This window comes from Ovis aries, chromosome 2 (assembly GCF_016772045.2).
Source record: "Ovis aries strain OAR_USU_Benz2616 breed Rambouillet chromosome 2, ARS-UI_Ramb_v3.0, whole genome shotgun sequence".
In the NCBI taxonomy this organism is placed as follows: domain Eukaryota; kingdom Metazoa; phylum Chordata; class Mammalia; order Artiodactyla; family Bovidae; genus Ovis; species Ovis aries.
In genome coordinates, this window is record NC_056055.1 from 58,843,416 (window position 1) to 58,869,856 (window position 26,441).

General features: G+C 41.9%; 1 protein-coding gene across 1 annotated transcript in view; it reads left to right on the plus strand.

The window, feature by feature from the left end:
* The first annotated feature begins 1,846 nt into the window (after window positions 1-1,846).
* Window positions 1,847-26,441, plus strand: part of GNAQ (G protein subunit alpha q) — a 322,009-nt gene continuing 297,414 nt past the window's right edge. Inside the window, exon 1 of the mRNA XM_015093177.3 lies at window positions 1,847-2,616. Coding sequence (XP_014948663.2) covers window positions 2,481-2,616 — 136 coding nt within the window. The 5' untranslated portion in view covers window positions 1,847-2,480. The remainder of the gene's footprint in view (window positions 2,617-26,441) is intronic.

Genomic DNA, 26,441 nt, shown 5'->3' on the forward strand with positions numbered 1-26,441 from the left:
TTTTTTTCCCTTGATGCCATTTAAAATTTTGGCATGTTGAATTTCAATGTTTAATTAGTCAGTTAACTTTAAATTTTAATTTCACAGCATTCACATAAGGGGGTGAAGCTGGTGAAGTCTGCCCTTTCTGCTTTCCTAGCCAAGGTGAAATTTAATTATAGTCGATTCTTCTCCAGGTTCTGCATCCTTGAATTCACCTAAGGGCAACTGCATTTTCTAGGCCAAATATGCTTTAAATGGGAAGTCTAAAATATAGATCTTACGTCTAGAGGACTTGTTTGATCTAACTCATGGTATGTGTGCGTCTAGGGGTGGAGGTAATGGCAAATGAAAGAAGGCAGTCACACACCTGTCATCTGACAATCCTATATGCACTCTTGACCTGCAGTAGTAGTAGAATCATGCCCTCATTTTCCATTCTGGATCAACAGGTTCAGAGACTTCTCAGAAACAACATAAAATGGGAAAAACGGATTCCTTTCTTAAGATACAATTTCCTCTGAGGTTCCATTAAGGCAGAAAGCAGTATGAGTTACACCTCTTGTAGCTATTAGATCAAATAAAATTTGAAAGAGCAAGGATTTTTGTTGGCTGTCATGTTACAACAAAATATAAGCAAACCACATTTTAAAGTAAACTACCTCAATTGAAAGTGGAAAAACAAAATACCAGAATGGAATTTTGCTGTGGCGATCCTAGTTTTCCCATTTTTCTTTCATTTTTTCCTTTATCTTTATTTCACATTATTTTGCATTTTCTCATAAGTCATAATTTCATCTCGGTCTAGAATGGTGAAGTCGATTTACTTGGCTGTTAAATATCGTGTGCCTTTTTCAAAAACGACAGGAGAGCTTGTAAGAAAACAAAAACAACTCCAATGGCATAAAAAGTTGGAAGCTAGTAGGAGGCTCTTGGAAACTGGGCCGCTTTATTTTTCTGCTCAGGATTTAGATTTTTCTTTTTCATTTTTAAAAAAAAATGATTTAGATTTCTGTCTCCAGGAACTTTGCGGATAGTTTCACCTATTAAGTCTCCCTTGCCCCTCTGCGAGACAGTGACAATTCCGTGTCCTCCCCAGTCGCACTGCACAGTTGAGTGTATATTATTTTCTACTACTCAACTTGGATCAGAGGTGACGGGACATACTTTCTAACCGAATGGCGTTTTAGAAATAGGAACGGGAAAGAACACTGAACTAGGCGAAGAGCCGCCCCACGGATCTGCTCCGCGCTGCAGAGCGGCAGGCGGGAGGCGCCAGCGCCGAGGCTGCCTTCGGGGCAACCGGACGGGTGTTCGCGGGGCGGCGAGTGCTGGGGGCTTACGGGGCCGAGATCCCCGCCTTGCCGGAGAAGCCGCGGCTGCGTTCCGGAGGCAGTGGGCACCCGGCTGGCGGAGGCCGCCATATTCCCGGTTTACCACGCCCGGGCGGCGGGCCGGCAGCGGCAGGTTGGCGGCGGCCCCGGCTGCGCCTCGGCGACCCGGCCCCGCCTCCCGCCGGGGGCGGCCGTGACCGCTGAGCCCGCGGGCCCGACCGAGGGCGCGGGAGCGGGAGGCGCCCGCAGAGCCCGAGGGGGCCGGCTCAGCGAGGGAGCGGCGCGAGCGAAGCGAAAGCCGCACTGGGAGGCGCGCCGCGGCGGCTGCGAGCCCAGGAAAGCCTTCCAGGAGGGGCCGGGCGGCACCGCCTCCCTCTCCCCTCCTCCCGCGCCCGTCCCCTCCCCTCCCTCCACCTCCTCCCTCTGCCGCCGCCGCCTCCCTCCCGGATCTGTGCTCCAGTTCAGAGAAAGAAGAAAATGTGTGTGTGTGGCGAGGGGGAGGGAGAGCACTGAGCAGCCGCTCTGCGCCTGGCAATCGGGGCCGGGGGTGGGCGTCTGGCGGAGGCGGAGGAGCGCGCGGCAGCCGGGCGGGCGGGCCGGCGAGCCGGGTTTGCGCGCGAGCCGGGCGGTGGGCGCGGGCAGGGCCGAGGGCGCCCGGGAGCCGTGTCAGGCGGCAGCTAGGAGCCGGCGCGCCAGGCGCGGGGAGCCGTCGGCGACCGCTTGCTGCGGGGACGCCCCGGTGGATGTGCTCTCGCCGCCGGGCGCACGGCTTAGGGGAGCCTCGGCGGCGGCGGCGGCGGCGACGGCGCGGGGGGCCAGGCGGGCCGCCTGTTCCCGGGGAAGGAGGCGCGGGCGTCTGAGCGAGGCCGGGCGCGGCGGCCTTCCCTAGCGCGCCCCCCAAGCCAGCGCCCGCGGCCGCCTCCCGCGCCGGCCTCGCTCCTCCCGGCAGCCAGAGCCGCCAGCAGCCGCCGCACCCCCGGCCCACCTGGTGGCTCCGGTCGTGGCCGCGGCCCCCGCGGCGGTTCCCCGAGCTCGTCCCGGACGCGCGCCCGGGCGGCGGGGGCTCGGCGGCCACCGCTGCCTCGGGGGAGCGAGGGCGGGAGGGTGTGTGTGCGCGCGTGTGAGCAGGGGGTGCCGGCGGGGCTGCATTGGAGGCACTTTGAAAGAATGACTCTGGAGTCCATCATGGCGTGCTGCCTGAGCGAGGAGGCCAAGGAAGCCCGGCGGATCAACGACGAGATTGAGCGGCAGCTCCGCAGGGACAAGAGGGACGCCCGCCGGGAGCTCAAGCTGCTGCTGCTCGGTGAGTACCGCCGCGGCCGTACGCCGCGGGCCCTCCCGCCGGACCTCTGCGCCTCCTGCCCACCACCCCCAGTCCCCGTTCTGCGGCCCCGGCCCCAGGGCGCGGGGCGGCTTGCCCCTGCCCTCCCCGGGCGCGGCCCCGGCCACTACCCGCACCCTGAAGGGCGCGCGCGCGCGTGCAGACGCAGGCACGCGCAGAGGGGTCGCGGCTGCTCTGCCCAGGGCCTCGGCTTGTCCCTTTCGGTAGCCCTGAGGGCTGTGCACTCGGGGTGCGCGTTTGTCTGCTGTGCATCTGCTGAATGGCAAATCGCTTCGGGGAGAAGCGCGGGTGGGAAGGTGGGCAGGAGGGTTGAACTTCCAGTGTCGTGGCCGTGGCGCCCGGTGGGGTGGTGGAGAGGAGAACTGTGTGTGCGTGTGGCCTTAGGTGTCAAGCGGAGCCAGGGCGTGCGGTGGGGTGGCCTGTGTGCATCTTTTATCAGTGCTTTTAGGGGTCGGGAGCGAATGGTGGAACGGTGAGCAGACTCGCGACTGGATTCTCCAAGGAGTGATGATGAGGGAGCCGAGTGGTTGGCTCTCTGAAGAAAGGGGGCTAACATATTCCGGGAGCGGGGAGGTGAGCATATATGTGTCACACGAGTGCTGTTCTCTAGCCACCAGACCACCTAAAGCAGGGACCCAGAAGAGTTTCTTAATGGTGACAGGCGTGATTCTTGTCTCCACCATCCCTTCCAGATGAAGATGAGGGATACGGGAGGGTTGTGCTGTGTGGTTGTTGACAGCATGGGTATCTTTTGTTTAATGTGGCAACCCAGATGTAGGCCTGAATTCACAGTAGTTGCCAGTACAGCCTCTCAGTTACTCTCATGGAATCAAATAGAAACCTTTTGTTTAAAACGGACAGCATTTTAATATCTTTGGAATCTGGGCTAGAAGGAAAACGGGAAGTGAACAGCAAAAAATGTCCCTTTAATCTCTAAAAAATAACCCACTATTCTGCCTTCACATTAGGTTAGCAAGAAAATGCCATTTCTCCACTAGGAATTTTATTGATTGTTATCTCTGGGAGAATGTTCAGAATCAACGTTCAGGCCAGCGCGACATAACTCTGAGCTATTGTGTTAGGAAGAACAGCTTTACAGTAACAGGCCTGAAAAATGTCTGCACTCGTGTTCCGGATATTTGCGTGTATAATAAATAGGTTTCTCAGACATTTCTGGAGGAGAATATTGTCAATTCTGATTTGAGAAGCATGCATTTTCCTTCTAATCTTGAGCATTCTGTCTCCTGGTTCAAGGAACCAATTGCCTTTGGGAGGGAACTGCTATGTACTGGATCATTTACAAGAAGGAACAAAACATAATGATCACGAATAGTTACAAATGGTTAATTCACATGCCATGCTTAATGTCTTCATTTTGAAACCAGATTAGATAAATGTGCACATTTATAAAGAACAGAAGGCAAACCCTGGATAAAAGGGGCGGGCTTTAGGGAATGAAGCCAGGGAAGGGGAAAACTGCAATTGCAAAAGGAAGATCTTTTTATTTTTTATGTTTATTCTCTTTTTGAGCTACTTCTCATGGCTGAAAAGGTATAGTTGAATGTTTTCTGAATTCCCAAGATTGAGAAGAAACTAGAGTGGGTAGGAGACACGAATGGAGTTTAAGTGAATGATTAAGGGGAAAAGCATGTGTTTTAGAAAGACTTGAGGATGGTTTTTCTTTTTCTTTTGCCCTGTGCAGAGTTTGTTTGTTTGGCTGTGAATAGGGCATTTGAGGTCTCTTAGGCCAACCCCATTGCCTGACATGTGGCAGCCCTGGGTTCCTAGCAGCTGAATTAGAGCTCAGGGAATTTGTCTGTCTGAGGGCCTAGGTTTGAATGTCTAGAAGGAGGACTTTGGGGGAAATACCAATAGATGGATGCTTAGTTACATACTGTGGACTTAAGTAACATATTATGCTTTAAAAAATGAACTTGGAGATAATTTTATAAGGACAAAAACTAAAGTAAAACAATTTTACCACTGAAGTGGTAGTGTGGAGAACTTTCTTTGTCCCCTTCTTATTAGATTTTTGACTAAGGTTTAATGCAGCCTCACCCCAGCCCCCTAATATGGCCTATTAGAAGTGGTAGAAAAGTAGGACATCAGTTTAGCACCTACATTTATTAGCACTTTAAAACTGTACAACTTTTTGTTAGAAACCCAATCCCTAGACATCACGTAAGGTTTACTACAGCTTCATGTTCTGAGTATGTTGCTTTTGTAACATAACTACTGCAGTACCTATACTGTGTAGCCAGTGATGTATACTCACTGTAGATTTGTGTGTGTGCTTGTGATTTTTGAATCCAGGAGAGGAGTGATGGTTGATTTGAATCAGGGAAGGTATCAGAAGGAGTTCCTTTTGAGGAATGCCTGATGTGCTGCTTTGATGAGTGCACTGAATCTTCGTTCATGAGGCCCTTCAAAAGATTCACCAATATTTTTAACTACTTTATTTAAATTAAGGGATCACCATTGTATTTAAATGAAATTCAGTGTAAAATTATTTTCAAAGTAAATGTTAGTTCAAAGCATGATGCCATTTTAAGGAAAATGGGTGTATTTGGCAGGAGCCCCTTGTTAGTTCACATAATTAGCTAATTTTATATTGTGAAGAAATTAACAAGAGAAAATAGTGGTTACCTGCCTAGATGAAAGCATGGCAGTGAAATCTGGGCTGCCTTGATACATATCCAGCAATTATGCCAATATGTTTCAAATTCTATGATACTTACTTATTTTGATGCTTATTTTTTAAAAAGTGAACTCAGAAACCTACTGTCATAAAATATATTAAATTTTGAATTGTTTTCTTTATTCATTTTCTGAATTCATTTATGTTAGTATTTATTTTCTTAGACAACTCAGAAAACTGTTTGTAGTCTACATAGGTAGATATAGATATACAAGAGAATATTTTAATCTGAAGTTTTTATATACTTCTTAGATGTAATATACATTACTTCCTTTAATTAATATTTATAAATATTAACTAAATATTTCTATTGGTGGTACGTAGGTCACTATTTAATATAATCTGTCTGTAAGTCTTTATAAAACAAGTGCCATTGAATACCTGCTTCCGGTCAACGATATTCTTCTGAAAATTTCGGCTTCTTAAAGATACATTTTTTTCTCCCTTTTAACATGTTCTTCTTCTACATGTTTTAAACTCTTTACTCTTCAGATCTTAATCATCAAATAGAAAGATTTAGCAAAAAAGATTTTGCTGTTTTTTTATTGATTGGATTCCACTTACTGAAGAGACAAAGTTTAGGCCAGTTTTAGATGAAAGAATATATGTTCTTGCTCTTCTAACTGAATTACAAATGTGGTTGGAAATTTTTTTCCTATTCTAGACGGGAAGCTTAGGAGGGTAGGAACAGATTTCCCTGTTGCACACTATAAAATCCCAGCTTCTAGCACAATCTCTAACTCATAGAGTGCTCTCAGTAAGTATTTATTAAGTAAGCTTCTTTATAACCTAATAGAAATTGGGACCATAAAACAATGAAGACATTATAGCGACGTGGAGAAATGTGGAGTTTTTATTCTGTGGCAGCATGACCTTTGAAAATAACTATGTGTAACTCTGAGCCAATTGATTACAAATTAGTTTCGGGATTGGAAGTGTTAATGTAAGATGTTTTATCGCATAGTGAACCAGTGTATTACAGTTCTGTGCTGGTTGCATTTGGGAATGATAACAATCATGTTTAAAATATTAAAGTTTAAAGGAAAAAAAAATCATACCATGTCTTGATTACTTTTTTTTGTATAGAAGCTAGCTTAACCCTCTCATCTTTTTGCCATCTACTTTTCTCCACGACACATTCAGCAGAGTGAATTTTTAAATTCTCTAGAGCACAGGTGGTGGTGACTGAAGAGATTTTTGCAATTTACCTATATATAATTACATGAGAAGAACCACAGTGGTTAACTTTTAGGAATTGTAGAAAGAATGATTTTAATTTGAGCAATATACATTTGTACTGAAAACCAAACAGTTACAGAGCAGGAAGGTACCTGGAAGGTTGGGAGTGTTCTGACAAATTTAGCATATGTGGAGAGTTCATTCACACAGGTCTGGGTAAAAACACCCACCCCACCACCCCTCTGTAGAGTTCACTGGCACAAGGATGGGGGTGTTGATTGCCCAAGTTAACCTAGAGGTTAGTGGCTGTCTACGATGGCTACTCAGAACTGCAGAATGAAAGCTTCCTTCTAAGCAGCCCTAATAACAGAATCTCCCTGGAAATACCATAAAATGGTGATTATGAGGCTGCTTTAAGATCAACCAATTTTATTTTTGCTACTCTTTTAGTTTCCAAGTGTTGAATATGTTTCTAAACGTCAGGATTTGTTTGAATGCATTTCCTCTTTTTTTTTTCTTTCCTTATTTGTTTATTCTTTTTTGGAAACCAAGTATTTATAGTTTGTATCTGAAGAGTGAAGTGGCAGCGGCCCTCATAAAAATAAAAACTGGAGCTCTGACCAAATAACAAAGCCTTCAGAGTAAGATTTTTGCTTTGAACCATGTAGATTCATTGTCTGAATCTGCCATATAACTGCCAATCTCGTACTTATGTATTAATATATTGTTTCTTCATATGGGAATTTTGGGGGCAAATTACAACCCTACTGAACAATGAAGCTATCTAGTATATATCTATTCATGTATTTTTAGGTAAACTTAGGAAGGAGAATCAGAAGAATAATTTAGTAGCCATTTTGTTACAAATAAATTTTATAGCCTCTTTTTCATTAAAAATATCAAACAACCCAGCTGCACTTTATATGAGATGGCTTATGTTCAGTTTTCAGAGATGCCTATTAAATATAGTTATGATTTTTATTACAGATGAATTTTTAAGGACCTTAAACAGCTTTTGCAGTTGTGAGACTGCGTGCTATGCTAAACTTAGCAGTAAAAAGGAACACATTTTTCTTCATGCTCCAGGCAAACTTACACTTGAAAAGAAATGAACAAGATTTGCCAAGGATGATTTTGATTCCAGCATTCATATTAGTTTTTCTTTAAGGGGAGGTTATTAGTTCTTTTGGTATCAATGGAAGTGTGGATTGAGGGTTATAGAGGAAAAATAAGAGAGCTCAAAGGGTACATCTTGAAAGAGAGAGAAGCCATTTTAAGAAGGTTAGGATTGCTTTCTCCCTCAGAAGGTGGAGAGAATCTGTTTTCTCCAGACTCTCTGTTTTGGGTTGAGGGAAATGCAAGTATTTGTAACAGCAAATTTTAAGTCTAATTTTCTGGTTGAAGGGGGAGGGCAGTGACTTTTCAAAGGGAAACTTTTATAATGGCTTTAAAGCAATGTTATGATCTCTGCAGAATTAATCCTAGGGAAGTGTGAAATAGTAATAGAAGGAAAAATGTGTGATTGTTGGTAATTAAATCTGTGGCACTGACTGACTACAGTAAACAGTGAGTGTTTTCTCGTTCTGCCGGATGGAGTACCATTAAAGAAAGAGCTATTCTCAGACCCAAACACTATTTTGTGTGAACAGCTGTTACTAATAAAATTATAGGCAGTTGTTTGACAATCACCTATGATTTGTTACCTTACCGATATGTAAAAAACCTGTCTGATTTCTTATCTGCCATGTAATAAAAAGGAATAAAAGGACCTAAATATTCTGTCATAAATGAGTTCATAAATCTTAGGTGGTCATGAATCTGGGCTTTATAAACAAAATAAACATCCACATCAGTGTTGAGAACCAAAGACTGAATTTGAATTTGCTAAATAGCTCTGGGGTTGACCTTTATACCTAGCCATAATTTCTGAAATCAGTGCAGAATATTTTGTTAAGAGCCTAATATTTCAATTTGAAGAACGAAATTATTGTTATTTAAAAATAGAGTTATCAAGATCTTCAGATTCATTTATTTAACAAACACTTGCCAGTTTTGGGAAAACAAACATTTCCTCTAAAATTTCTTTCTTTTCTTTTTTAACCAGATGTACCGTAAGAAAGAACAGTTGCATACGGAATGCTGGTCAGATGAACAGATATTGAGCACCTACTGTGTATAAAATAATGTGCTGTGTGACACACCCTTGTTGCTTATTTGCCGGCAGGAAAGACTACAAGCAATTTTCACAGTTCTTGTTGTTTTACAGTTGACGCCCTCAGCCTGACATGTCCTTCTGGGTGTTATCCTTCCTGGGGCTGGCTTTTTGATTGGCTCTTAATACAAAGAAAAAGACAAAATAATCTGAAGGCCATTCTAGAAGCTTCCTGGGGATTACACAACTGGGGAAGCAGATGGTCTTGAGAATTTGAACTCCTGAGTGATATATATTATTTCCTCGGAGCCAGCATATCTTTATTTTGCCTTCAACTCTGGGAAACTGTTAGTGACCACTTGCCCTGTGTTTCTAACTCAAGTGGAAGCTGTATGTGTTTGTTAGTTGCTCAGTCGTGTCTGACTCTTTGCGACCCCATGGACTGTAGCCCCCCAGGCTCTTCTGTCCGTGGAATTCTCCAGGCAAGAATACTGGAGTGGACAGCCACTTCCTTCCTTGGGATCTTCCGGACCCGGGGATCTAACCTGGTCTCCTGTGTTGCAGGCAGGTCCTTTACCATCTGAGCCACCAGCGAAGGTACATGAGGACAAAGATAGTGGCCCTGGTTTCTTGGTAGCTCTGCGAAGCACCTTCTGTTGCTCAGTTTACAGTCATTCTGGTATAACTGGGGACTCAGTATCTGGGAACTTGTGGATGTAGGACGATGGGGGCAGGGTGGGCAGCTGGGTTCCCAGAAGCAGAGCAATTGGAGGGAGTGAATTTAAACATCTTGCTTTCTTCTAATGGGTATCATTGATTTGTTCTCCATTTACCACACCTCTTTGTCCTTTTGTGGGCCACTTGGGGCATGGTAAAAGAAATTCTGGTTTAAAAGCAAAGTCATTTTTGTCTCTATGCCTGCTTCTCATTCATTGTCTTAGGAAAATGATTCAGTTGAACATTTTCATAATTGTTGCAGGTTGATAAGTCGATCGTAGTTTATCCAGCAATTTGAATGGAAAACTGTTACACAGGTCCTTTGAAATTTGAAAATTCGACACACCTTTCTTACAGGATTAATTTTGGATTGTGAGCAGTTTGACTGCTTTGAAAACAAAATAGTTTTTTCAAGGAAGTGTGTGATGGATTGTGGTGTGGTCGGAACCAGAATGTTTTTAATGCTATTAGATTTCTGAAACCTCACAGAAGGGAGCAATAATTGATCCACAAATTAAAGAAAAATAGACTTTTTGTCTCTGTTGCAGGAAGTAGATAGTGATGTTTAGAAATATGTTCATGTATATTTCTGAGAGATAGCCTCATGTTTTTTTCCCCCTTTGGAGAACTGAAATTGTGAATTAATTGCCTCTTTCCAAAATTTGATACCCCCCCCTTTTTTTTCCAATCATCATCACTTAGTAAATAGTTGAAGAGAGTTTTTCTTTTGCTTTTTTTATGGTTTTAAATACTTTTTTTCCCACGGTTTTCATTTTTACTTTATGTCTTTTACATTTCTGTTTGGTGAGGAGGTGGTGGGGTGATTGGTGGCTTTTTCCATGTACTTCCTGGTGACTGCTGCTGAGCAGTTGTTTCTAGAGAGATGCAGCAGTCTCATCCACCCGTTACTCAGTCTTCCAGCTTTTTGCTGCAGGCCCCCCAGAAGACCCTTCCATGGTAACCCACCCACCCATCTACTCTTATCACAGCGTTCTTAACCAAGTGCAAGGAGGGATTCTTTAGATTCTCTGGTGGGTGCATTTCTTTAAGATTTAGGGAACTTCCAAGTTGGTGCTTCTTTCAAACATCATGTGGCTGTGAGCTGGTGAGAGGGGAAGTTGGGTGCTTTAATGCATTAAAAGACACTTGCGAATGTGCTTTTAGGAGATGATTAACTTTCTGCAGCAACGCTGTGGTCTGCAAAACAAAAGACGTTATCAAACAAAATGTAAAATTCTCCATTTCCAGAGGGCGGGGACTTGAGATTGGTGTGCATTTACCAGCAGAAAGCTGGCGAGCCCAAGCTGGATCATCTGTCACAAGCCACCCGGTTTCAAAATAAGATGTAGTGCGTGTGCTAGAAGGGGAGAAGGAGCTGGGGTCCTCTGTTGGGTAATAGTGCTTCTTCTGCATTTGTTGAAATGAATGTCTTCACCTCACTTACTTGAGAGCTTTAAAACATCTCTTTCTGTGTTTCTTTCCCCAAAGGGACAGTGGCTTGAGCAGCAGCCTTTGCTTTCATTATACCCAGTCAGTCTGAGTAGGTTTTTTTGTTTTATTTATTTTTTAAGGTAGAGATGCAATGAAATTTTCTTGCCATGTGAACTGATATTTTAAGATCTACACTTTTCAGAGCTCCTTCGTTATATTATAGGTTCTTTCTGCAGATGGCAAATGCAATTTTCCTCTTGTCCTAAAGAGCTGACCCATTTCCTTTGACTTGTTCTAATAATATAGGATGACTTTAATTCTTGTTCCTGGTTTGCCCTTAAAAGAATGCTAGGGTACTTGTTAAGAGTTTAACTCTCTTTTTCTCTCTGACTCTTGTTGAATACCAGTAAATAATCAAAAACAATGGCACCCTGGCTTTGTAAGAATTTATTTGAGCAAACCATGAAATACTCCTATGGCTCTGCACGTTGCTGTAGTCATGAGTATCTTTTCTAAAGCCCATAACTGAAAGGCCGTCGAGAGCTCCTACCCTACCACTCTGAACTAACCCAGGGGTGTTTTGTTCCTTTGTTCCTTTACTGTTTCTATAGAAACCCACAGAATGCAGAGATTGGACCATATCTAAGGGCTGTTTGAACTTTGAAGTTTTCTTTGCTTCCCTTCTGCAGCTTTGGCATCTCAGCCACTTTGCAGCCCCTCTCTTACCCCTGGACAAGGCTCCTGAGACTCCGCCTCCCAGGAGTGATCAGCTACCATGGGAGGCATAGCCAGGTCAGGTGGGCTCCCCCTGGCCACTCTCACTCTCCTCTCTCTTCCCCACAGGCAGGCACAGACAACTCGGAGAGTTCTGGGCCAGAGCTGTGAGGCAACATTAGCGAGTCTGCCTGGAGCTGCCCTCGTGCTGCCTGGCACACTGCTGATAGTTTCACTGCCTTCTCAGGGAGTGGTATCAAAAGCCTCCTTGTCATATCAGCATGGGGCTCTTGCTTCCTGTAGGAAGGGCGACATCCTAGGAGACACGGAGGCTCAATGCTCCTGAGCGGCCCTGCTCAGGCCTGTGTGTGTGTTCTTAGATACTCTTAGGCAGCTACCTTGGACTTCCTCCTCCTCCTCCTTCTCCACTGACATTTAAGTAATGCTTTTCATTTGCTTGCAAGGAATCTCTGCTGCCCAAGTGCATTTCTGCCCTTTTTCAGTGACAGCAGGTTGGCTTTTTGACCCTGAGCACTGGGAGTGCCTCACACACCTTAGTGGAGCACGTTGGGGGATGTTCTACATTTGGAGCCAGTGGGTCCTTTTTCCAGGGCTTTCTAGGAAAGATTTAGAGTTAACCCTTGGATGGACCACCTGTGTCCTTTTCTTCTTCCATTATGGTGTCCATTTTTTCCTTGGGGCTTTCATTGAAACCAGAAGAATAGATAAGGGTTGACCCATTCATACTATGAAGTAAGACATTTTATATTTTTAAAAAATATATTTGTGTGTGTGTGTACACACACACATTTCTGTGGCCTCTGACCTGCACATAATTGTCATGACCACGATCAGAGAAACTTCCTGGTCCCTTGTCTGCACTCTGAAGAAAGGGCTCTGTGACTGAAGAAGGAGCAGCTGGACTCAAATCCTAGGTTTGGAGAAACACTGTTACAAGAGCCCAGACCCACTGGAGGTGCCAGACAGGCTCTTTGCATTCCTTGACCCTACTTTCCTCCTGGCCTACGGCTGTCTCATTATCTTATCAGCTCCAGGCTCACTTTCCTTGTTTTCAGATTTGGAATGGGACAGGTGCAGGGAAACAGGAGAACAGCGGCAGGTGAGGGAGAGTGATGGGGGATATTGAGGGGCTTGGCAGGGCAGAGGATATTGCTGCTTGTAGGGGTGGGGTCGCCAGGTGTTCCTTAAGCTATGGAGGAAAGAGAGGAGAGCAGAGAAGAGGGGCTCTGTGCTGTGCCTTGACTTGACCACACCAATCAGGCCAAGCCCGACCAAGGCAGCTTCCACTTCTCAACTCCACTCACTCAACTCCCTACCGAGTTTCTGCACTGTTGTCACATCTGCCATGCCCTTCCTCTCCCAGATCATGGGTTGGGAGATGAGCATGTGTAGAAGTCTGGGTGGCATGGGAGGCGTTTTTGTTGCATGCACTCTTTGGGTCCTTTTGCTCCCAGAGGTGGTTAGATAGCTGAGGTCAGACTGTGTCCTGAGGAAAACCATTCACACATTAAAAGGAAGAGTTACAACCAGACTCCTCCAAGTATTTTTGTTGTTGTTGTTTTTTCCCTGTTAGCTGGTTAAGGTGATAGAAATGCATCTATTACTGTATTGAGAACTCTGCTAATCTGGTAACGGGTTATTAGGATGTCTCTTGCTTAGGAAATCTGCTTTCCCAGTGGCTTTCTTCTCCTACAGTAGAGTGCCTTTTCAGTTGCCCAAGGCAGTAAGATAAATTGTATCATGAGATATTCTTGCCAGTGGATTCTTGCTTGGGTGGAGTGATGTAATATAGAAGTCATTTGTAATTTTTAGCTGAGAAGCGCACCTGTGTGTTGGTTGTGTTCTCTTAGGAGCCGTTCACATTCTGGGCTGTCATATCCAAGTCCAGGGAGTAGATCATTCAGGGTTCCTAAGTCTGTTTACAATCATCATGCAAAATGGGCTTCATTTGTCCATAATATAATTAAGTGGATTTCTTGATTCAAAATGTAGGCAAATATATTTTGAATAATTTTGAATAATTTGAGAGCAGAGCTAATGAATGCTGAAACAAAAAGATACTTGAAATCAGCCTTTTTTTTAAAATTAGAGGCTGATCTAATTCTAATCATTCCCCTTGGATTAAGAGGTAATGAATTAACATACTATTGGCTTCTCTCGAGCCAACCTTGGGCCAGATATGGATTCTAGAGGTGGCAGGACGTTGATGTGTTCAAGGAGTAATGAATGGGATAACCTCTGCACATCCTGTTATGTGTTGAGTCACCATCTAAGATGTTGTCTGAAGCACCTTAGAAATGACTAGAACATTTGGGGCATATGTCAACTCTTGTAATGAGGGGTCTCCTTGGTTTCCCATCTTCTGGTCAGAGGAGATACTGTATCTTGCTTAATTAGTTTTGGAGAAATGATTTGTATTTCCCCATCCATATGATTCTTGACAAAGGATTGCATTTTAATGGAGGAAATCATTAGACTTCATTAATAGTTCTTCAGGGATATCTTAAGTGCAAATACATTTTCACAGAAGTCACCAGATACATCGTTTGAGAAACACATTTTCTGTAGGGCTTTCCACTCCAGACCATGCTTATGATGGGAACAGGGATTCTTGTCTAGGGTTTTTCTAAATCCCTAGAGTCTATCTGTGAATTGCTATTCAAATTACAATGTTTCCTTCCCAGAATTAAAGTGTTATGCATCACTAACACAGAATCACATCATCACACAATGATTTATTTTTTCTATTAAAAAATATTCTTTCTTTATGTATCTTCAAGCAGTATGCTACTGCCTGAATTTATATTGCTTTTGATTCTCCTTTAAAAATGAAATAATGAAAAGCATTTGAGAGATATATCCTCTGATGGTATGGTTGCTTAAGGTTTAATAATGAAACAAACTATTGTATTGAATAGACAGTCAAAGTTTGAGTCAAGGAGTACTTTTCTTCCAAATAAGAATTTTCTTACATGATTAAGAATGACATTTTGTTATTTTCATGGCCTTTGAAATGACTGCTCATAATATTTTTTTGTTGTGTTTTTCAGTGTTTTTGAAATTTTATGAATAATGCAGTAGTTTATTAGACAAAATATGAAAAATGTTTTAAAGTTTACTCATAAGTTTAACTAAATGTACCATTCTGATGCAAACAGCATGATTTTTTTGTTTTTTTTGTATATTCCTTTCTAGACTTTTATTTTTATGTTTCTTGTATAGATGTAATCATACTGTACAGTTTAACATGTTATAAGCATTTTCTGTGTGCCTGTATAAACTTCATATTAATATTTAGAATTGTTGTATAATATTCTGTGAGAGGGTATATATTAATTAGCTTGCTTACTCTTTTTTTATTTTTTAGCATTTAGGTTTCTCCCAGTGTTTCAATTTTCCAGTAACACTGTAATGAAGTTCTTGGCATACATCGCATTTTTTTAAAAACACACACAGTTGCACACTTTTGTTAGAATAGATAAATAGAACCGTTACTTCTAAGTTAAAGGACATGAAACATTTTACAACTTTTGATTACATACAGCTTAAACATATTCTGAAATGATTGTGTACAATTCGGAACATCATGAACATTACAATAAGATTGTAATAAATTAGCAGGCCTGCACTTAAAACGTGCGCTTATTTGATCACTGCTAAGATTGACCATTTCCTGTATGTTTGTTTCTAGTTGAATTCCTTAGTTTGTAAGTTGTCTCTTCATTTCCTTTGCCTGTTTGTGAACTCTGAGCTTACAATGAAATTACCCTTTTTCATGTTTACTGCAAATAACTTAATCCCCGACTGTTGTTTTTCTTTTACTTTGTTTTGTATTATTTAATACAGAAGTTTTTAATTACTTTGAAGCCAAATCTGGTGATCTTTTGCTATTCTTTTTTAAAATAAAAATCTTAATCTGTTTTAGATACTCCACAAAAATCAGATTTGCTGTTCTTGTTATGGATGCAACTCAGTTGAATATAATGTTTACACATCACTGTTGTATGGTTCTTTTTCTTTGAAAATGAAAATGAAATGCATACACATAAATTTACAGCATCCCAGATTATACAACATAAGTTGTTCTGTATGGGCTTGGCTCTTTACATCTAGTAATATGTAATAGGTATCCTGCCATTTAATATAAATCTTTTGTATTATGTTTATAGCTTTTTGGTGTTGCAGTGTGTTTCTTTGTTACTGGTCCAGTGTATTAGGAAACATGCAGTGGTGCACTGTGGCTAGCTTGCACCTGCTCATCAAAGCCCGTTTTATACATTTCTTCTCAACTCTGCATTCACTGACTTCATTTTGGTAGCTTGAAATAGCCATGATTGGGGTATTCATATCACAGAAGTAGGCTAATATTTTGAATAAGAGCTCTCCCTTACCCACGCCTGCAAAACTAGTTAAAAATTTGCCAGCACACCACTCCTGTATGCCAGCATACCTGACCCCTTGTTAATATATATTTAGTTTGAGGCCATTAAATTTTTTTCATAATCACTGCTCAATATTGTAGGGGATCCATCTTTGTACATTTATATGTTCAGATAAGTTCCTCAAAGTTGTATCATTAGTTCAATGATAGGCTTATTTAACATTTTGATACACATTACCACCCTCTGCCTTTTAGAAGGGTTGTGTTGGTTTATTTCCCACCTCTAGTTTATGTTAGTAACTGTTCTGGCCCATCTTATTATCATTAGATTTTTATTAATCTGATGGGCAAAAAAAATTCTTGCTTTTATTGAATTTCTGTTATAAAGTTTTCAAATTCTTTTCTAAACTGCCTATTTACAAAAATAACTAACAGGTGCCTCTATCTGTTATTTAGTTTAGGTTTCAGGTTTACTTTAGGTTTAGTTAGATTTTTTAAACCACTTTTAGCTTCAACTTTAATAACTGAGATATTTCTAGAAAATTGACCTTTTTATCTATGGAAGAATGGAGTGCTCTAGGATGAATACCTCCAAGGGAGAAAGAAATAGAACTGGTAAGGTTTGGCTGTGTGCAAAATTGTACCGTAATACAGAAGCTTTTACTTGTAATGAAGTCCAGTTTATATTTTTTCTTTTGTTGCTGATGCTTTTTGTGTCACATATTGCTAAATCCAAGGTTACAAAGATTTACCTCCATGTTTTCTTCTAAGAGCTGTATGCGTGTGTGCATGCTAAGTTGCTTCAGCCATGTCTGACTCTTTGCAACCCTATGGCCTGTAACCTGCTAGGCTTCTCAGTATATGGGATTCTCTAGGCAGGAAGACTATGCCATGCCCTCCTCTGGGGGATCTTCTGGACCCAGGGATCGAACCCGCATCTCTTATGTCTCCTGCATTGGCAAGCAGGTTTTTAACAAGCAGCGCTATCAGGGAAGCCCCAAGAGTTGTATAGTTTTAGATTTTACATTTAGGTCTTTGATGCACATCGAGTTGATTTTTGTATGTGGTGTGAGGTTGGGCTATGATTTCATTCTTTTGTAAGTGGGTATGTAGTTGTAACAGCATCATTTGTTGAAAAGACTTTCTTTTTCTACTGTATAGTCTTGATACCCTTATTAATTTATTTTTGCCTTACTTTTTTTACTTTCTTACAAGGTGGCTCAGACGGTAAAGCGTCTGTCTACAATGCAGGAGACCTGGGTTCCATCTCTGGGTCCCATCTCTGGGTCAGGAAGATCCGCTGGAGAAGGACATAGCAATCCACTCCAGTACTATTGCCTGGAAAATCCTATGGACAGAGGAGCCTGGTAGGCTACAGTCCATGGGGTTTGCAAAGAGTCGGACATGACTGAGCGACTTCACTTTCACTTTCCTACAATTAGTATAGGTTTATTTGGTTGTAATTTTAAATTTTTCTTGAAATTCTTAGATTATTTTAACATTTTATTGATTTGAATTTGAAGTGTTTAAAGCTTTGAATTTTTCTGCTTGTTACTACCTAGTGTTCGTATCATTCTTTTATAGACATTCTAAATTTATGATTTTTATCTTTGAACCAGGATTAAGACAGTTTAAAATTTTCCAAGTGGTTGTGATTTTTTTTTTTTAGCCCTTGTTATTTATTCCTTGTCTTACATCGTTTTGATAACAGATTGTGGTCTGTATTGTTTTTACTTTTTGAAGTTTATTATAGCCCAATATATAGTCAATTTTTGTTCTGTGGATACATGTATATATTATATATAAAATAAAAGAAATACGTTGTGTTATTTAATTTTACTGCTTACATTTGGCTTCATTTCTCCATTCTTGTGTGATTTAAGTTTCTTGTCAGCAACTGATTTGGCAGTGGTTGGCATATAAACGTCAAGTGTCAGTAAGTGCGTTCTGAATGACTGAAGTGCCTGCTATACATATTTGATGTTCTGATTTCGTTTTTAAGTTCTTCAATATTATTTTTTCCTCCTTATTTCCTTTTTAAAAGCCTCTGACAATTTCTATGTTATTTTATTTCTTTTATCCTATTTCAAACACTTCACATTTCCTTCCATTTTCTTAATAGCAGAGAATGGTTATATTCTTAGTTTTTTCTTCTGTTTCCTAGAGTAAGTCTTCTAGAGTGTTCTCTTTCTTTTCTTTCTGCACGTTCTGTGCCTTGTCTTCATTTTTTCTTAGGAATGCTCCAAATTTTGTCTGGCCCCACTGTTTGTCCAAAAATAGTGTGGGTGGAATCTCATTGACTTCCTTCCCTATTTGTCTTGGGTCTGTGTGTGTCCTTCTCTCAGCACTTGAGCTGGCAGGCTGGAAGATGATAGTATATATTCTATTTTTAGCCATTCAGTTGTTGGAGTGAGGTCGTGGTGGGGTCTGTGGCATCAGGCAGCTTCAATCTGTGGGCTTTGCTTCTTAATTTTGTTGTATTTTACAACCAGTTCCATTTTCCTTTTCCTTTTGGGTGTGCCACCATTCTGATGAGAAATTGTTCTCATTTGATGAAAGATGATGCCTTGCTGTTTGTGGGATTTTTGTTCTGTGCATCTGTTGGGGGTATTTCTCCGAATTCTTAGACCGCTTTGCTCAGGAGGCTTGCTTTCAGCCCTCAGCACTGCCAGGTCAGAGGGAGAGACTAGGATTGCTTGGCTGTACAGTGTCTCTTTAGCCCCTCTGCTAGGAGAGGTGAGTTTCAGTAGGATGTTACCAACTCCTCCAAGTTGAGGGATACCAGGAAGTCTTTCGGAACGTCAGCTGCTTGATCCCTCAAACTACACTGTTTGACCAGCAGGAGAGCTGTGCATAGACCCAGCAGATTTGTAGCCTACTTGTATTGCTTCTGGTTGATAAGTCCTTTGCTGTTATTAATGAAGATGAGATTTCTTCTCTACTTTTTTTCTTTTTGTACATTTTGAGGGATGGAAAGGAAGTTGTTGTTGTTGTTGTTTTTAAGAGCACTTTGCCTTTTTTCCAGGAAGTCTGCTTTATGAGTCTCAATGACTGTAATTAACACATGTGAAGTCTTTCATAGAGAGTTATAATTATAGCATCTCTTATATGCTTTAAAGTCCAAGCTTGCAGCCCGTACTTGAGTCACCTCTGTAAGATCTCCCAATTTATTGTTATTTTGTTCTCTTCTGTGTTAAGTGGTAGGAGCATCATGCCCCCAAGAGGAATAACTTCTCTTCCGTCATCTGTGTTGCTTAGAAAATACTCATATACTGGGCTGAAAACTATCCTGAATCAAGTTTCATCAATCCCTTGAAGACACAGGGATTCTCAAAGCCCCTGGAACACATCTACTTTTCCAAATAATTGAAGTTGTCCTCATGACACACCTGCGGTTTGCTTTCTTCTTTATGTTTAACGTTGTGAGTTCTTTCTATCATTTCTCATAAGGCAGGAATAACGTCTTGCCCTTTATCATTCTAGTTGTTTTCTTAAAAAAGAAAAACAAAAAACCCAAGTGGAACCTAACACTTGGTATGTTTTTATGAAGTAAGAGTAGTATCTTTTCCTGAACTGAGACACATGTGACTTCAGAAATCTTTGTCTTTTGTCTAAGCAAATCCCAAGAAATAAAGCAATTTTGAGTACAGAGGGCATCTGTAACTTTCCTCTACCAATACTGTGATGATTCTTATAATTTTTCTTCAGTATAGAACTATTTACTTGTAGCTCTGTTTTTGACTTGGGGTCTTCTATGATCTGCATACCATCCTCCGCATTTTTGCATTTATTATATATTTGCATAGGGCTCTCACCCCATCCCCTGCCAGTTGCTGAGAGCACTACTTTCTATTGAATTCCATTCTGCTTCCGTTGGGAGCATCTAAGGCCAAGATCATTTCAACTTTTTTTCAACATCTAGTATTTCTAATCCTTTCTGTTTCATTCTCAGAGAAAAATAGATGAACCTATCATAATAAGATTTATTAAGAATTACAATAAGACAAGTGTTTTTGTTAATACAGTCAGTAAAGATGTGGAAGGTATTAGATTTCAGATCAGATCCCCACAGTCTATCATTTAGAGTGTGAAAGTGAAAGTGATGGTTGCTCAGTCCTGTCCACCTCTGTGCAACCCCATGGATTGTAGCCTGCCAGGCTTCTCTGTTCATGGAATTCTCCAGGCAAGAATACTAAAGGGGCAGCCATTCCCTTCTCCAGGGGATTTTCCCAACCCAGGGATTGAACCAGGATCTCCTGCATTACAGGTGGATTCTTTACCTTCTGAGCCACCAGGGAAGCCCCCATCATTCAAACCTCCAGTTGATTTGGTTTTACTTTGTTGTTTGCAAACCTAAATAGAACCCAAAGTATACTACCTGAATTTGACCTCAGTATTTAATTTCTGTTGGTATGAAAGGAAATCGAGAAATCAAGAAAAGTACATCTGCTTTTTCTTCCTTGACCATGGCCTGGTCTCCTATCATGGCAGGCAGTCTGGTTGCCCTGCTTCAGTGAAACTCACAGTTCCTGCCTTTGGGTAGATGGGGCCAGTGTGTAAAGTGGTAGCACCCCTGACTCTGCACATTGTGACTGGCCAGTTTTAATCCCTCATCCTAAAGTCTAGATAGCCAGTCAGTTTATAAGGCACATGACGATTAAGGAGCTAAGGAGCATTTTCTAATTCCTTGACCTCTTTGGATTCTAATTTTAATGTAGAAGAAAAGGAATATTTTTGGAGAAACAGATTTCATTTGGTACCTATTTTCTTTACAGCCAAATTGGTTTAATTGCTTTTTTTCTTCCCATAAGGCAAGTAGTTGTTAAAGACAGAAATCAGCTTACAATTCTGTGTACTTTATTTTATAGAATTTGACATCATATTCACAGTTTTAACAGTTGCGTTAAGTTTTCTCATGTAGGAAATTCGATGATTGAGTGTAAGTTTTTGTATTCAGTGTGAGTGTGTTTGTGTGTGGGTGTATGAATATGTGGATGCATGCATGCTCAGTCGCTTTAGTCGTGTCTGACTCTTTGTGACCCTGTGGACTGTAGCCCTCCAGGCTTCTCTGGCCATGGGATTCTCCAGGCAAGAACACTGGAGTGGGTTGCCATGCCCTTCTCCAGGGGATCAACCTGACCCAGGGAATGAATCTGTATCCCCTGCGTTATGAGAAGATTCTTGACCTCTGAGCCCCTGGGGAAGCCTGATATGTGTATGTTGTGTTTATTAGTCAGTCAGTTGTGTCTGACTCTTCGCAACCCCACGGACTATAGCCTGCCAGGCCCCTCTGTCCATGGCCCTGATACGTGTATGTGAATGTGTAATTGTTTAATATGAAATAAACTCAGTCCTTCCAGTTGGACGGTGGTGGTCATGGTGGGAGAGAAGCTGACAGTAAATTATTCTCTTTCTTTAACAAAAACTGAGAAGAAATCTTGTCCCTCCTTACCCTAGTTTCTTGAGTCTGGCCTGTGCCCATGTGGCTCCCAACCATAGGTTGAAGGCTCTTCTTCACAGTGGGTGGATATTAATTTTGAGGTAGTGGGGAGCCCTTTTTCTAGAACTTTCAACCGAAAAGATGAGTGTGTGACAGTTTGATCATGTCACTTTTCATGGGGCAATCTTTCTCCCTGCCATGCGTGTGTATGCTGCTCAAATACACCTTAATATCATTGTTTTTAGTCTCGCCTTATTGGAAAAATGGGCTTGTTCCTTGTAAGCAGTGCTATCAGGAGTAAGTTTTATTTCTTCATTAATTTGGTAATTTACTAGAATGTATTCTATTCTAGTCCTGATTCTTGTAGCTTGTTGAAATGCCTGATGTCATCTTTGTTTCCTTCTCTCTTACCAATGAGGATTATTCTAAAAAGAATTTGGCCTTCATACCAATGTTTTAAAAGTGTTCTATACCTGGATTTACAACAGGACACACTGTCCTAAATCCAATTATAGTTAACAAGATACTATATACCTTTCGGGAGATGTCAGCCTTGGAAGCCAAACCTGAGTTTTAAAATAATGCTGAGTGTGTACAGATCAGTTACGGCTGCGTTCCAAGCTGTGCGGGATCTCACAAGGTAAGGACTGCACGTGGAAGTGACCCTGATTTACCAAAGTGCTCTTTTAGGAGCTGCCCTCGTTGTAGGTGTGCTTCTTGTATAATTTCAATGATCAAGGTTCCTTTTAAGAGGAAAAAAAAAAATGTGGTTGTGCTGACATTTGCTTTGAGCAAACGAAGTATAGTTTGTATCTGTTGAAATTGAAATTAATAATGCATGGCTCCACAAGCCATGCCTTTTCTAATCCTTTCTGTATGTTCTTGCATATAAATTCTTAGGACTCATGGTAAATCAGATGGTGCAGAGGCTGATTTTTTTTTTTCCCCCGTCTTCCCTATTTTCCAGTGGGTGGCTTGCCTAAGTGAGGGAATGCAATGAATAAATTTATCAGCATCAGAATCTGTATTTATACTATTATTTTATTTTTTATTAAAAATTTAATATTTTGGTCTAAAGGTTTTCATTTTTGCAAATGTCCTTTGTCCTCCCCTCCCCCACAGATAATCTTTTAGATAGCTCCTTACTCTGTCTGTTTTCAAGTGTTCTTTTCCAGCTGAAATAGAAAGACAAGGGACAACTATTAGTGCTAATTTCATTTCATTGAATTTTTTTCCTTTACAGTTATTCCTTTCCCCTTAGTCTCTGGGTGATGAGTAGGTTATCTTGAAACTATAAAGACTTAGGTTCTGTGTCAGTGCTTTTGAGGTACAAATGCTGTCTGGCCTCTCAGTGTGAACTCAGTCCTTTCTGTCAACGGGGAGAATCTGCACTGGTGAAAGACTCTGGCAAAACCATATGATCCAGGTTGCAGAAAATGCTTTGCTCCTCTCTTGTTTGCATGAGAAATAACATCACACACCGTGCTAAACCGTACTAGCAGAAAACTGAAATTTACTCCTGGCATGCCAAGGAAACTCATCCAGTCACCTCATGTGATCTTTTACCCCATCCAGCCAAGGCCATAGCTCCGAGGTTAAGAAAATTGTGTGTTACATTGTAAAATCTCCTTGTGAGTTAGAAGGAAAGTCTCAAACCTGCCTTTATTTGTTACTTTAGAGAGTTTTAAGTTAGCACATGTATGTAAACTTCTGAACTTCCATCACTTTGTAGTAAATTTACAAAAGAGAAATTTTAGGAGAATGGCAGATAAGCATTATTTCTGAACGCGTGATAATGTGTGATAAAACCAAAGAGAAAAGTCACTATCTTTAAGTTTGAATGTTTAAGTCCTAAGGTTTCAGATTATTGGTTTTTTGGCAGTACGAATTAGACACAGGCTGAGAACCGCCTGGGGAAAGCAATACTGGGTTTACCTCTCAGTGTCTGGTAGAGTTTTTTTCCTCTAAGATTTTTTGTGTGTGTTGATGCTCTTTTGGAGGGGGGCCGCTGGTTCCGTATTTCAGTGGAAGGAGACAGTCCTAATTAATTGGGATCTTACAGGTCAGGGGCTATATGTTTCTTTTAAATTGCAGCCAGATAGAAATGTGTAATTACATTTCTTATTATACGCACATAATTAATTTGTTTTATATCCTACTACTTCCTGAAATTAGCCGACAGGTTAGAACAAATTTATGCAGGTAAAACTGGCATATCTACCTACGTCCTTGTATTTCACTATTCAACCTCCCCAGGTTTCCCCTAAAGACCTACCTATGAAGTTTGCTTCCGCTTAAATAGCCAGGACTTTAAATCAATAGCAGGATTAGAACTCAAGCTCCAAGAGTGTGTTGTGACGCTGTATAGGAAAGAGTTCACAGAGCAAGTCTGGCTGCAGTCTTTTGAAAGGACAGGATTGGCCCCTGACTGGGTGTCTGCAAACTTCGATTTCCAGAGAGTTCCCACCACTCTCAGAACTGATTAGAGTGGCTCACGGTGCCTGAACTGTTTATATGAACAGTGTGGTTTATGTTGAACACCTGCTTTTCCTTTTGGGATTTGGAATTTTGGCAGGTGCTAGGCTGACGGTGCCTACGTGACTGACCCTCCGACAAATACCCTGAACTCCCAGGCTCAGGCGACCTCCCCTGGTGAGCGGCATTTCCCGGTCCTGTCACTACTGGGGCTGGGGGGATTAAGTGCATCCTGTGTGGCTCCACTGAGAGAGGACCCTCTGAAGCCTGGGCTTGGTTTCTTTCAGACTTTGCTCCATGCACCTTTTCGCCTTTGCTGATCTTGCTTTGTTGTGATAAAGCACGGCCATGAGTGTGACTGCATGCTGAGTCCTGTGAATCCACTGAGTGAGCCATCAGACCTGGGGCTGGTCTTGAGGACCCCTGACACAGACTCCGTCATCAACTCCTGAGGGTCTCAGCTTGGTTAATGTGGGTGCCTGGGCCAGGGGTTCACACTGCGGTCTGACCTATGGACCAGGGGCTGCCCTGTGTGAGATGGTGTTTGTGTACGCTCCTGAAAGCACCAAATCATCACCCAGACACATGCACGGTAATAGGATTATTTTCCTTCTTTCATAATACATTTTGGTCTCTGCAAAATTATATGCATGTAGAATACTCACTTATCTACCCTTCAGATAGTGTTAGGCCTTTTTTTTTCCCAAACTAGACCAGGCAGATACCAACTTTCTCAATGGGCTGGCCCTACAAGAATGATAGATAATAGGGATATTATAGATAAGGACTGCCCACACTCTGTCCATTTCCACGTTGCTCTTAGTGACTTTTCAACTGTCTTGATTATGGTTCAGACCATTAATTACTTACCATGAGTTGCAAAATAAAGACCAGATCTTCATCTGCTGGTCGGATTCATCTGATCCTACCCTTCCTTCCTTATTTTCTCCTGCTTGCCTTCGTGCACCTGACACTCTCACTGAACTCTTGGGCATTAATACTTTTCTTCCTTTCTCCGTCTTCACATCTTTGTCATTATCCTTCCTTTGGCCCTCCTCTATTCCCCACCTCCCTCCTTTACCCAACCTCCTCTTCTTCCTGTGCAAAAGCCTGTCTCAGCTGCTGCCTCTTCCTCAACAGCTCTGATCTCTGCTAGTCAGAGTCTGTTTTGAACTCTCATGACGTTTTATCTTTGCCATGTGTCTGCATTTATTGGGTAGGTGCAGGAAGCATTGGCGGGTGATAGAAGTGCAGTAGCTGAGGAAGGGAGCCAGGAAAGGTGCATTATTAAATCAGCCACCGTGGTGGGCAGTCGGAGCTCAAGCCTGGGAAGAAGCTCTGGTTGATGGTGTCGAGCAGGGCTTCTCACACTTTGTTATGAGACTCACCTGAAGGTCTGATTACAAAGCGGAGGCAGGCTCTCACCTGGAGTGAGGTCTGAGAATCTGTATTTCTCACAAGATCCTAGGTGGTAGTGATGCTGTTGGCATGGGTCCACAGGCCCCATTTTGGAAAACAGTGATGCTATAAAATTGTCCACCTGAAGAGTGAGGGAGCTAGGGTATTTATATATCAGCTTCGGTGGTCATTAGGTGGGGACTCTTTGCTACCTGTGGCCTGTCAAGTTGCTCTCCCTGACTTGGAGAGAAAGCTCTCAGGCAAAGAGGGTGCAAATATCTGAGGTCTCTGCAGTTGGAAGTCTGCTTAGATGGTTCAAAGTCTGCTCTGTCTTGTAACTATGATTATTTGTGCATTTCTTGTCCTCCATGCCAGACTCTCAGATCCTTGACGGTAGGATCTGTAATTCACCTACTTTCCCAGCAACATCCAGCTCACATTATGGTTTTGTATTTGCACAGTGAATGAGTGGACTGGTGCTTCTCTCTACCTTGATCAGGTATTACAAGTGCAGTTGACAGTCCAGCCCAGTGAAAACTCGAGTTTTACCTTGCTAATCTCAGGGTCTAAGATAAAGGTCTAACAGAGCGTCCTTTCTGGGCCTAGATCTCTGAAGGTGACAGTGACCTGTTGCTTGTGGGCCAGGGTTAATAGATACAAGAGAGGAGATAGCCCTGGAAGAAAGCAAAAATTGCCTCTTCAGGATTTCTAAAACAATTTTAAGATGAAAACAGCAAATGGCTCAAGAGAAGAATTTTGGTGCGGAGCTTTAGGGCAGTTGGCGCTGCCTCATCGAGTTTTCCCTCTTGAAGGCACTTTCCTCTTTATTCCTTTGGGGACTTCTGTTCTTTTGTTTTTTGTGTTGCTTCATATTTGGATTTCCTAGATGAGGGACAAAATTTTGGTTTTCTTATCAAAAAAGTTAAGTCAAATATTTGATCTGGTTGCTAAATTTACTCTGAATTGTTAAAGCTCTTTTTTCTTTTGAATGTCCTTTCCCAAATTTCATTTTTCTAATGACACATAAAGCCCAGCATTTAAATAACTTTCTATGATGTGGAGCTTTTCTGATGTTTAATAACCACTAAATATTGATTTAAGACCACCTATGTATCTGGTTGGTTAGAACCACCTATGGTTCTATGGTTGGTTGAAGTATAAGACTTTCTTCTCTTGGCCC